This window comes from the organism of the source record quoted next, unplaced genomic scaffold (assembly GCF_019419815.1).
Source record: "Pyrus x bretschneideri cultivar Hongxiangsu unplaced genomic scaffold, Pyrus_bretschneideri_v1 Contig3, whole genome shotgun sequence".
Lineage (NCBI taxonomy): Eukaryota > Viridiplantae > Streptophyta > Magnoliopsida > Rosales > Rosaceae > Pyrus > Pyrus x bretschneideri.
The window spans coordinates 9,128,895-9,141,450 of NW_025999612.1; the positions used below are offsets into that span (position 1 = coordinate 9,128,895).

Here is a 12,556-nt window from a genome sequence, read left to right on the forward strand (position 1 = left end):
TTGAAGGAAATACCATGAATTAAGAAATTCCCAACACAACACATAAAATTCACACTCATGATAATGGCACGCATGTTGTGCTATGCTAGTTTGGCAGCGACGGACAGAGCGAACATAATAGGTGAGGATAGAAGGCTTAGAGCCTTAGACATAAAATACAAGGGCCAATACACGTACATTAGAGGATAAGGCCTCTATCTTTCAACATAAATATGGAATAGCAACAGCTCTGAGAGGATATTTTCTGTGTACTGTTATACCCGTAGATTCAGTCGTATCTAAATCCTCCCCACTTGCTCCACCAGGCAACTCCCAGTCGAACTTGTGCACGATATTTGCCAAGGCAATCTCATTAACAGTCATGCCAAACTGAATTCCAGGACAGACCCTCCTACCAGCACCAAATGGAATTAACTGAAAGTCATTCCCTTTATAATCTACCTCACTATTCAAGAACCTTTCTGGCTCGAACTCCTCTGGATTTTCATATAGTTTGGGATCTCTTCCAATTTGCCATGCATTGACCATAACGTGTGTCTTGGCTTTAATTTTGTATCCACCTATTTCCGCATCTTGGGTCGCAATCCTGGGCAACAGTAGTGGAACTGGTGGATGTAAGCGAAGAGTCTCGGTTATCACCGCCTTCAAGTAGTGCATTTCAATCGAATCATCTTCTGTTATGAGTTCTTCCTTTCGGACTATTTCACGTACCTCATTCTGCAACTTTTTCATGACCCTAGGATGCCTTAAAAGCTCGGTCATTGCCCACTCTAGGACTGTAGATGCTGTATGAGTGCCAGCAGTAAACATATCCTGCAACAGGTTATATTATTAATTAAAGTATTACAAATACATATTATTACATGGAGGGAGAATTGTAGTCAGTTTTAACGGAAAAATAGCAGTGGGAAGCACGACAACTTATCCGATTTGATTTACTTCTTAACTTATAACAGTATACAATGCTAATGTGGTTTATATATCACTGGAGTTCTTGTTTTTCAGCTATCGAATATCTTATATATGTACTAATCAGTCTGTTAAATAACTTTCTAACAGAAACACAGGGAGAGAGAGAGAGATGATTACCAAGATGAGAGCTTTTATAGTAACTGTATCAATAGAAAAACCAGGCAAGTTTTCTTTCTGAATTGCAAGCAAAACATCGACAAAATCCGCTTGGTCATCGTCTCCAGTCTTTGGACTCCGATCCATATGCTCTTGGACCACTTTATCTAAAAAGTCATCAAACTTCTTAGCCACCTTGTCGAACTTGGCTTCCAAACCGTTGACACTGCTCAACCAAGAAAGCCATGGGATATAGTCCCCAATTTTAGTAGTTCCCAATAACTCAAAGAACTCCCGCAAAAGTCCCTCAAACTTCATCCCACCTTCACCACTGTACTTCCTCCCCAGAGCCACTCTAGATACAACATCATTGGAAAGCCTCAGAAACATTTCGCTTAAATTCAAAACTGATGGTGATGATTTCATTATGTCGCTGATCATGGAGTTGGTTTCCTCTTCTCTCACAAAGCGAAAAGAGCGAACCCTTTTGTTGCTCAAAAGATGTATGACACATATACTTTTCACCTTCCTCCAATACTCACCATAAGGAGCAGATGCAACGTCTTTACAGTTGTAGAGAAGCTTCTCAAAGTTGGTGGACCTGGGTCGATCAGAAAATGTGTGGTCATGGGTTTTCATGATCTCCTGAGCTGCCTGAGCCGAAGAGACAACAAGGACCGGGACACGTCCGAAGTGAAGAAGCATGAGAGGGCCATGACGTTGAGATAATTTTTGCAGTGAGCGATGAGGATCCAAGCCTATTTGGTGAAAGTTTCCGATGATAGGGAGCTTCGGTGGAGAAGGTGGTGATGAGGTTTTGTTGGTGGTTGTGGTGGAGGAGTACCATCTGTATATGAGGATGATGAAAATGGCCAGCATTGTGAAGGCCAAAGGTTGCAAAAAGGAGGAGGTTTCATTCTCCAGCATCATAGTCCTATTTGGGAGAAGAAAATTTATGGCCAGTAGTGCGGGTGTGTTTGCTGCGCTTGTGTATTTATACAAGGTATAGGTCATCCATGATTTCACAAGCTTACATATATATCAAAGAGTGCTGATGTACTAACTCGCTAGTAACTTAAATGCCGCACTAATCACTCATCTAGATCTACTTTAAAATATTTTTCATGATTTATGAGTGATGACAAATAGGCGAACATAATGTAGTCAATAAACAATGAAATATTCACAACAATAACTAAAGGGCTAAACGATTTCCGATTTGAGTGAACTTGTACAAGAATGATTTACGAATGATTACCTAAAAACTCAACGGTTTGGATCATTGGATATATTTTGGAGTTGGACAAACCAAGTACATTATTAGTACATTATTAGAGCAATTTGGAGCCACATAAGAGTTGGTGGACTCAATGAGTTTGTTTCTTTTGTTTATCTTCCAGCATGTGGACGTAAAGAAATTCTCGGACAGTATAAAGGTCTTACCTGTCCCACCATACTCGGAGGTGCCTTTGCTTTCTTGTCCGCTCAGTGAAACGGACACACGATTTTTAACTTGTTCTCTTTTTTCTTCAGAGGATGTGTTTGGTCGACTAGTTAAATTTTCTTGTGGAGAAAGACAAGAAACTTTTGAAGTGCTTTAGGAAAGTAGAGCGTTTAACTTTTGATTTTGAAGTTTAGTAGCTCGATGGAGTTGCAAGAAAAAACAAAATCCAATCTAACACCAAGTTCTATTGACAAACGTTTTATATAAGGATGACAATCTAATTTCGTACAAGATTATTCCTACAAATAAATATAAACATTTTAGATACTTTAAACATGTAAATCTTCACAGGAACACAAAATGGAAATACAAAAGTTCCACTAGAACCTTGGTATTGCCATAGCTACAAGGGGAGCTTTTCGATGGATGACAAGACCGGTGCATTCTACCATGCTTAAATCTTTTGCTCTTGCTCCGTCGGGCAATGTCCAGTCAAATTTGTGCACAAGATTTGCTAACACAATCTCATTGGTGGCCATGGCAAACAAGGATCCAGGGCAACCCCTTCTTCCAGCTCCAAATGGGATTAATTCGAAGTCATTCCCTTTGAAATCCACCGAAGAATTCAGAAACCTATCTGGTTTAAACTCCTCTGGTTCATCCCACAATGAGGGGTCTCTTCCAATTGTCCAAGCATTGATTATGACCATTGTTCTTGCTGCTACGTCGTAGCCCCTTATTTTAGTTGCTTGAGTTGATTCACGAGGAACTAGTAACGGTATTGGAGGATGCAACCGAAGTGTCTCTTTGATCACGGCTTTTAAGTAGGGAGTTTTATCTAAATCACTTTCTGTTATGTCTGGTTTTCCAGTAGCAATTCCCATCAACTCATTTTGCAGTTTCTCCAACACTCTTGGATGCCTTATTAGTTCGGTCATTGCCCACTCTAGAACCGTGTAGCTAGTATCAGTTCCGCCACCAAAAATATCCTGCAAGAAACAAGAAAAAAACCTTAGTTCACCCAAAATCAATTCGCAATGGATGGAGAGGTAGATTTTTCACAGGAAGAGATTTTCGCACTCCCCTTTTGTTCCCGTGCACTCTCCCCTTTTTTCTAGCCTTTTTATTACAACAACGGAGAATCAAGGGACAAAAACAAGGTGATAAGTGCAGAAGGAGAAGAAAAAAGAGTATAAAGTTATGATACAAGTTCTTAAACAATTGAAGTTATGGAGGTTTCTTGCTAGCTAGGAGTTGTGGAGACAGAGAAGAGACTTACCAAGATGATACCCTTGATGCTATCTCTATCAAAGGAAAAGCCAGCCGTGTTTTGCTTTTGAATTTGGAGCAGGACATCCACAAGATCCTTCTTATCTTCACCTTCAACACTCGAATTATTACCGCAGTTTTCGCCTTTTGTGTCAAGACTACACATATGCTCTTCAACTACAGAATCCAGAAACTCATCAAACTCTCTAGCAACCTTCTCCACTCTTGTGTCTAACCCGTTAACGCGACTAACCCAACCGAGTAGTGGAATAAAATCCCCCACATAAAAACCACCCAACAAGATCATAAACTCCTCAAGCAATTTCTTGAACTTCCTTGCAGCTTCACCTCCACTATACTTTTTCCCGAAAGCCACCCGACAGATCACATCATTAGTAAGTGAAATAAACAATTCACTTAAATTCACAGGCAACGACGACATAGAAGACTGTTTCACATTCTTAGTCAGCAAGGCTAGTTCTTCTTCTCGTACTGCTCGAAAAGACTGAACCCTTTTGCTCGTTAAAAGCTGCAGCACGCAGATGCTTCTCATTTGCCTCCAATACTCACCGTAAGGAGCTGAGGACACACTCTTAGATCCGTAGAGAAGTCTATCGGCAATTGTTGATCTTGGTCTGTTGGCAAAAATGCTATCATTCGTTTTCATGATCTCACGAGCAGCGTCGGCAGATGAAATGATGAGAACTGGTCTCGCGCCAAAATGAAGCACCATGAGCTCGCCATAGCGCTGAGCTAATCGTTGTAGGGATCGGTGAGGGTACGTGCCTAGTTGGTGGAGGTTTCCGAGTATTGGGAGCCTTGGCGGTGAAGGAGGCAAGTGTTTCAGTGAAATTGTAGTGCTCCAAAGCCGTTTGATGATGAAGATTGTGAAAATCAGGCAGGGAAGGACAATTAGAAACAGGTGCAACATAGCTAGTGGTTGCTCACTAACTATGATCTCAATGTCAAATGTTTGATTTTCCTTGTACGATATTTGGTCGTGCTGATCATATTCATATATAGGTCACGAGGACAACACATTGATGGGGTGGAAGTAGGTGCGGTCCGTCTCTGAATTATTATATACTAGTCTCTTGCCACACGTATTTATAATCTTTTATTTTTCTGTTGAAATTTTAATGGGAGAGGGGAAATTTGAGTACTATGAAAGCTTCACCTATTGTGTCTTCTCCCTCTATATATAGATGAAATTCTAATGAAAGAGGCTTTTTTTTTTTTTTTGTCAAACGATATATTTGTTAGATTAGATGTTAGATTAGCCGTCAACGGGATTCGACCCACGCCGTCATGCAAGGAATAACACATTGCCACCATTATGATAAAGGGCTATTAAGAATGACAATTTGAGTATTACAAAAGCTTCGTCTTTTTTGCCTTCTCTTTTTATATATATATATATATATATATATATATATATATATATATATATATAGATTAAGTAAAAAAAAAAAAGGGAATAATATAATATAGTGCTGGCCTTCAATACACAAATATTATTTGGTCACATCCATACGAAACGTATCCGGCCTACTATCTCACACCACCTAATAAGAGTTAATTTGTTAATTAGTGCGTGGTACAGCCACTTGAAAATGTTGTATAAAAAATACAATATGGCTAAAAGTTGGAAATGGAGCCATGTGTGATGGTGATCTTTCGTTGGCACTCGTGGAAATTTTGGCAGCTTGTTCAATTTAGTATAGAAAATTGCAGGCACTGAAGAGTTCCTTATGTGAGTTCATCAAACACTATTAAGGTGCAAGAGCTAAGTAAATTGAGTTGTAGGAAGAGTTGGACTTTATTGGGGTTTTAATGTCCGGAAAAAATAAAACATATTAGAGGGAAAAGTCATTAAAGTGTTGTAAAATCGACGATGTGTGTACAGTGGAATAAATAAAACAAGATACAAAATTTACGAGGTTCCTCTACAGTCAGTATGACTGGAGTACGTCATCGGGCAGCAGTGATGCTTTCACAATAATTTGGAATAATAGGAGTACAAAGATAACTCTATGTATTCTCTCATCTCCTCTTCCTCTCTTTCTTTCTCTGCTCTCTATTGATAGCAATCGGAGTGCTCTATTTATAGAGCAACTCCGTATTATTACATTTTGAATATTTACACCACACCTTTGACAAATGATCTCCACATATCAATATTCTGCCAAGGTTTTCAACACTGTGGCAATGTTTTCAATGTTGTGGCAAGGTTTTCAATACTGTGGGCATTCATTACCCACTAGTATTTTTAACATAAAGCTATATCTAAATTATTTATTAATAAAACTATTTTTGTCAATTAAAAGATGACGAAAAGATTATTTAGTCTTTTATAACCCAAAAAAAATAATGGGCAGTAATGCAATTTCATAGATCTCAATTTTACTGTTTTTTATTGATGCCTCACTTACAGATGGTGATGTTAAAATATATTAATATTAAAAAAAATACAATAAAAAAAATTAAAAAAAAAACCTCCCACTCTCACTCCCACCCACGTTGTATTTCCCTCCCTTCTTTTCATTTTAAAAATAAAAACAAAAAAGTGTGCAAGTATATGCTAATTTGTAATTAAGGAAGCAGCTAACTTGGTGACAAATTGAAGGCCACTACCTTCTAATGAGAGAGGGCAGTTAGCAAAACATAGAAAGTAGTTGGTCCCTCTTGTACATATATACTGGTTTTAGAGTGCTTGCCCCATTGTTGTCTGGAAAACCTTGCTGTTAGTACAAGAGGAGAGAAGACGAACTTGCTGCTGCATATGAATGTCTTGGAGTGCAGGTTAGTCTCCATGATATAGTATTGGTATACTAGGGACGTTTACTGTGACAGAATTTGTAGCATCATGGATTAGGGTTTACTGCGAGTTTGCTGTAGAAAGTAGAAGCAGAGCTCTACCCCTGTTTCTGAAAACAACGCATTATTTTCATAGCAAAGCATCTCCAAACTAGCCCGAAAATTAATATTCAATGAAGAGATTGGCAGCCCTTACAACTTCAGAGAAAATCGGCTAATACCTCTTATGAAAATACAAATACACTATATTATGTTATGCTTAAGAAAATAAAATGATACAAAAAATACAAACAAATGCCACGTTTCTCAATATATATATTGGGAGATTATATAACAAAAGATAAATCCAATTGGTTCAGACTAGCTACCTAAAAATGTAGTGGCTAGAAAATATACAAACGGCCAAAGGTAATGCAAGGAAAACTAAATTTGTGGACAAAATTTTGTAAACTAAATAATGTATGAAAGTTGATTACTAAATTATTACTTAAGATTAATGTGTTTACTCTTTATTGATAACACATAATTTAATTTGCAAATTTAGTCTACCTGCCATTACCAAGAAAAAGTTAGAAATGGAGCCATGTATGATGGTGATCTTTCTGTTTGCGCTCGGGGAAATTTTCGCAGCCGCAGAAGTTTCTGCCCTTAGCCGTGATTAGAAATGGAGCCATATATCGAATAATCGAGTATGTGGTAGGCTACATGATGGTGAATTATATATTAATTAAGCAATGAGATACGTGTATAATACTATCATGTTAGCCGAAGCCCGAAGGGTATGTTGTAAATTAATTTTGGTGTTTCTTCTGGGGTTCTTGGTGTCCCTTTTTTGATCCATGATACCTCTTCGAGAAGAGAATGACAAGATGTATGAAACAACATTTTACTTCGATGATACAAGAAAAATTTTATTGATAATGGAAAAGAAGTCACATCTAGTCAGGGTAGACATAAACCTCACCCTTGATACAACAAAAAAAAAAAAAAAGAGAATACATGAAAAAGAAGGGGGACATAAACATTACCCTCTAGAACCAAAAACAAGAATGATACAAAAAAAAAAAGAGGAGAGAGGGGAGGGGGACATGAAAACCTAAGAGCATATCCAAATGAGATATCAAATAGACGAACATAGTGTTATCAATAAACAATGAAATATTCACAACAATAACTAAAAGGCTAAACATTTACCATTTGAGTGAAATACTATAAGGATGATCTATAAATAATTACTGAAAAATTAAACAGTTGGGATCATGAAATATATTTTGGAGCCGGACCACCCAAGTACATAATTAGAGCAATTTGGAGCCACGTGAGGGTTGGTGGACTCAATGAGTTATTTTGAAGTGCTGTAGGAACCAGAGCGTTTAACTTTTGAGTTTGAGTTTGAAGTTCAGTAGCTCGTTGGTGTTGCAAGAAAAATCAAAATTCAATCTAACACCAAGTTCTATTGACAAAAACATTTTATTTGAGTATGGTAATATAATTTCGTTCTTTTCGAAATTTCTTGAATAAGTATGATTGTGCATCGGGACAGTTTGTTAAATGCAACTAAGAGTACTTTTTGCCCATCCTAGAGAGCATGTCTCAAGACATCTTGGCCTTCCTTTAGGTCCCCATGGCTGGACAACTTAAATTGGTACAGTCTATTTATCAAAGCTTGTTTTATACATAGTTTCTCATTTTGTCAATTGTCAGCTTGACTTTTAGAGCATCTTTCTACGTGCGCAAGGAATCTTATGCTAATTAGAGCTTATTTTGGGGTTTAATTTTCTGATATCATTCTTCTCACCAAGGCGGAAAATATATAATGTACAAGAGTGATTTACAAGGAAAGAAACATCAAAAACCTAATTACAATTTGATTACAAGGACTCAAATAGGTAACTAAACTAATTACAAAATGTCAACTCTCCAACATTTTATTTGGTAAGGGGACTTGGCTTCCCGAGAGTTGATAACTGTTGATTAGAGTATGCATTGTGGACCTAAACATGATGGTGGGCTTGGTCTTCAAGATTTAGTTTCTTTAAACTTGATGGCTATACTCTTCTTTATGTGGTTCTTTTGCTCGTCAGCATTCTCCTCTTTAGCCTTACAAAAAATAAAATATCTATTTACGGTTCTATGCATGGCATGGTTTGAAGCGTGCTTTGCCTATTCTGAATAATAATAGTTGTTGAATTATTGGTAATGGAATGTCAATTTCCTTCTGTTCGACAACGGTTGGATGACCCAATTATCTTTTGTCATTTCACCTCAGGTTCTTCCTCGAAATTTAGATGCTATTGAAGCTCAAAGTTGGTTTTTGGCAGATTATTTATAATTTTGTTCCCTTCTGTGGTGCAATAAAGATTACGTCTACCTTTGGCTTTAAATGTAGAGGATGAAAATTTGATTTGGGAGCCCTCGCCTACTAGGAACTTTTCCTTGTCTTCTGATTATCATCTTATTCAAAGGAAACATGGTGATTGTGCTTGGATTAAAGTAATTTGGCGACATTTTATTCCGCCACACCTATCAATTTTGGCATGTAGCTTTGTCATGATAGACTTCCCATCGAGGTACACTCCAACGATGTGATATTTCTTTGGCATCCATTTGTTCTATTATAATTCTGAGGAATCTACTGCTAATCTTTTCTTTTGTTGTCAGATATCTAAGAAGATTTGGAAGCGGTTAGCATGTCAGTTTGGTACCTACTTGCCTCTTTTAGATACTTTGGCTATTTTTATTTTTTGGATATCTACATATGTAAGCCTTTTTCTCAACAGTTGAACAATCTCTAAATTTCGCTCATTTTTCAACTATTTCAGCTTGGAAAGCTCGTAATAAGTTTCTTTTTTAGGGTTGGCCAATCCATTTTCATCATCTTGCATGTCTATCAATTCTGGAATCATTTATGGTGGGAAGTTTATTCCTGGTTACTCTAAAAGTTTCAACACTCATATCATCTCTTATTTGGGGATCCTACCTATCTTTCACAAGGCGTCTACTATTTTTCCTGGTTCATGTTCCCACTCTCCCCCCAACGAACTACTTGTAACTTCATTTTTCGTTATCAACAAAATTCCGCTCGTACTGCCAAAATTTTCTAGAAAAAAAAATTCGTACAAGTTTATTCCTACAATAAATATAAAGAAACATTTCAGATACTTAACCATGTAAATCTTCACAGGACCACAAAATGGGAAAACGAAAGTTCTACGAAAACCTTGGTGTTGCCATAACTACAAGGGGAACTTTTCGACGGATGACAAGACCGGTAAATTCGGTCATGCTTAAATCTTCTGCTCTTGCTCCGTCGGGCAATGTCCAGTCAAATTTGTGCACAAGATTTGCTAACACAATCTCATTGGTAGCCATGGCAAACAAGGATCCAGGGCAACCCCTTCTTCCAGCTCCAAATGGGATTAATTCGAAGTCATGCCCTTTGAAATCCACCGAAGAATTCAGAAACCTCTCCGGTTTAAACTCCTCTGGCTCATCCCACAGTGACGGGTCTCTTCCAATTGTCCAAGCATTGATTATGATCATTGTTCTTGCTGCTATGTCGTAGCCCCTTATTTCAGCTGCTTGAGTTGATTCGCGAGGAACTAGTAACGGTATTGGAGGATGCAACTGAAGTGTCTCTTTGATCACGTCTTTTAAGTAGGGAGTTTGATCTAAATCACCTTCTGTTATGTCTGGTTTTCCATTAGCAACTCCCATCACCTCATTTTGCAGTTTCTCCAACACTCTTGGATGCCTTAAGAGTTCGGTCATTGCCCACTCTAGAACCGTGTAGCTAGTATCAGTTCCGCCATCAAAAATATCCTGCAAGAAACAAGAAAAAGACCTTAGTTCACCCAAAATCAATTAGCGATGGATGGAGAGATACAATTTATACAGTTCACTGATTTTCGCACTCTCCTTTTGTCCCCCGTGCACTCACCCTTTTTTCTTGCCTTTGGATTGAATATATCAAACGAAAATCAAGGGACAAAAACAAGGTGATAAGTGCAGAAGGAGAAAAGGAGAGAATAAGTTCATGATGCAAGTACCTTAAACAAGTGAAGTTACGGAGGTTTCTTGCTAGCAAGGAGTTGTGGAGACAGGGAAGAGGATGATGCCTTTGATGCTATCTCTATCAATCGAAAAGCCAGCCGTGTTTTGCTTTTGAATTTGGAGCAGGACATCCACAAGATCCTTCTTATCTTCACCTTCAACGCTCGAATTATTATCGCAGTTTTTGCCTTTCGCGTCAACACTACACATATGCTCTTCAACTACAGAATCCAGAAACTCATTAAATTCTCTAGCGACCTTCTTCACTCGTGTCTAACCCATTAACGCGACTAATCCAACCGAGCCGTGGAATAAAATCCCCCACATAAAAACCACCCAACAAGATCACAAACTCCCCAAGCAACTTCTTGAACTTCCTTGCAGCTTCGCCTCCACTATACTTTTTCCCGAAAGCCACCCGACATGTCACATCCATCATTAGTAAGTGAAATAAACAATTCACTTAAATTCACAGGCAACGACGGCATAGAAGACTGTTTCACATTCTTAGTCAGCAAGGCTAGTTCTTCTTCTCGTACTGCTCGAAAAGACTGAATCCTTATGCTATTTAAAAGCTGCACCACGCAGATGCTTCTAATTTGCCTCCAATACTCACCGTAAGGAGCTGAGGACACACTCGTAGCGTCATAGGGAAATCTATCGGCAATTGTTGATCTCGGTCTGTTGGCGAAAATGCTATCATTTGTTTTCATGATCTCACGAGCGGTGTCTGCAGATGAAACGATGAGAACTGGTCTCGCTCCAAAATGAAGCACCTTGAGCTCGCCATAGCGCTGAGCTAGTCGTTGTAGGGATCGGTGAGGGTACGTGCCTAGTTGGTGGAGGTTTCCGAGTATTGGGAGCCTTGGCGGTGAAGGAAGCAAGCGTTTCGGTGAAATTGTAGTGCTCCAAAGCCGTTTGTGATGAAGATTGTGAAAATCAGGAAGGGAAGGACAGTTAGAAATAGGTGCAACATATCTAGTGGTTGCTCACTAACAAAGATCTCAGTGCGAATGTTTGATTTGCATTTTATAATATTTGGTCATGCTAATCATATTCATCTATATAGGTGTTTTTTACTTCTGTTAAATCTAAAGTGAACCGATTGCAATAGGAGAATGGTCTAATTCTTATCATGTAAAATTTTTTTTAAGAATAATGTTATTCATACCATATTTCTATACCATCCTAGGTGACATCTGATATGAACAACCAAGTCACTTGAAAAATTTGCAAAACCCAAGGAAATGAATGAAAAAGACTCTTCGTATACCACAATCATCATTTAATTAACTAGTTTTTCTTAATTATTAGTTTATTAAATAATGAACTAAATTTAAAAATTTAATTAATTCAAATGATGTGGTTATCCACATCAAATGTCATCTAAGATGATATAAAAATATGATATAAAAATATGATATAAATAACATTACCTTTTTTTTTTTAATTCTCTAATGTGAGTTTCAAACTTTCAACTCGTTTTTTCACAAAACACGAGGACACATTGATGTCATGAAAGTATTATAAGTTGAAAAACGGATAATACAGTGCCGGTCTTCAATACACAACTATTATTTGGTTACATCCATGGGATACGTGTCCTACCATATGAGTAGTGCGAGGTACAGCACCTGAAAATGTAGCATAGAAAGTATAATTTGTCTAAAGTTAGGAATGGAGCCATGTGAGATTTTGGTCCTTCGTTTGCGCTATGGAAAATATTCGCAGCCATCGAAGTTTCATCTATCAATTATATCTTTAATATTATATTTAAAATTACTATTTAAATCGAATTCAACCGTTTTTATCAATTCATTCGGCTAACCTACCTCATATAAATCAAAAGTTCGAATTTTCAAATCGTTAGAATTCAAACACTAAGATCCAAAGATTCTTTGATTC

The 12,556-nt window shown here is 37.7% G+C and overlaps 2 protein-coding genes and 1 pseudogene across 2 annotated transcripts; all 3 read right to left on the bottom strand.

The window, feature by feature from the left end:
- LOC103926772 (cytochrome P450 736A117-like) lies at nucleotides 1–2,119 on the bottom strand. Its single transcript, XM_009335642.3, has 2 exons — nucleotides 1,090–2,119; nucleotides 1–813 (listed from the first exon to the last, which is right to left on the bottom strand). The coding sequence occupies exons 1-2, from the start codon at nucleotides 2,080–2,082 to the stop codon at nucleotides 202–204; spliced, it is 1,605 nt and encodes a 534-aa protein (XP_009333917.2). The 5' UTR covers nucleotides 2,083–2,119; the 3' UTR covers nucleotides 1–201.
- Nucleotides 2,120–2,737: 618 nt separating this feature from the next.
- LOC103926775 (cytochrome P450 736A117) lies at nucleotides 2,738–5,026 on the bottom strand. The gene is made up of 2 exons (XM_009335647.3): nucleotides 3,792–5,026; nucleotides 2,738–3,501 (listed from the first exon to the last, which is right to left on the bottom strand). Exons 1-2 carry the CDS (start codon nucleotides 4,710–4,712, stop codon nucleotides 2,893–2,895), a joined length of 1,530 nt encoding a protein of 509 aa, XP_009333922.2. The 5' UTR covers nucleotides 4,713–5,026; the 3' UTR covers nucleotides 2,738–2,892.
- A 4,657-nt stretch (nucleotides 5,027–9,683) lies between these two features.
- Nucleotides 9,684–11,627, bottom strand: LOC103926802 (annotated as a pseudogene).
- Between the last annotated feature and the right edge of the window lie 929 nt (nucleotides 11,628–12,556).

Bases quoted from the DNA above. Each gene is read 5' to 3' on its own strand.
- LOC103926772 (XM_009335642.3), bottom strand. From the start codon at position 2,082: ATGACCTATACCTTGTATAAATACACAAGCGCAGCAAACACACCCGCA. The intron at 814-1,089 runs GTAATCATCTCT...AACCTGTTGCAG, and splicing joins CTATAAAAGCTCTCATCTTG to GATATGTTTACTGCTGGCAC.
- LOC103926775 (XM_009335647.3), bottom strand. From the start codon at position 4,712: ATGTTGCACCTGTTTCTAATTGTCCTTCCCTGCCTGATTTTCACAATC. The intron at 3,502-3,791 runs GTAAGTCTCTTC...TGTTTCTTGCAG, and splicing joins GCATCAAGGGTATCATCTTG to GATATTTTTGGTGGCGGAAC.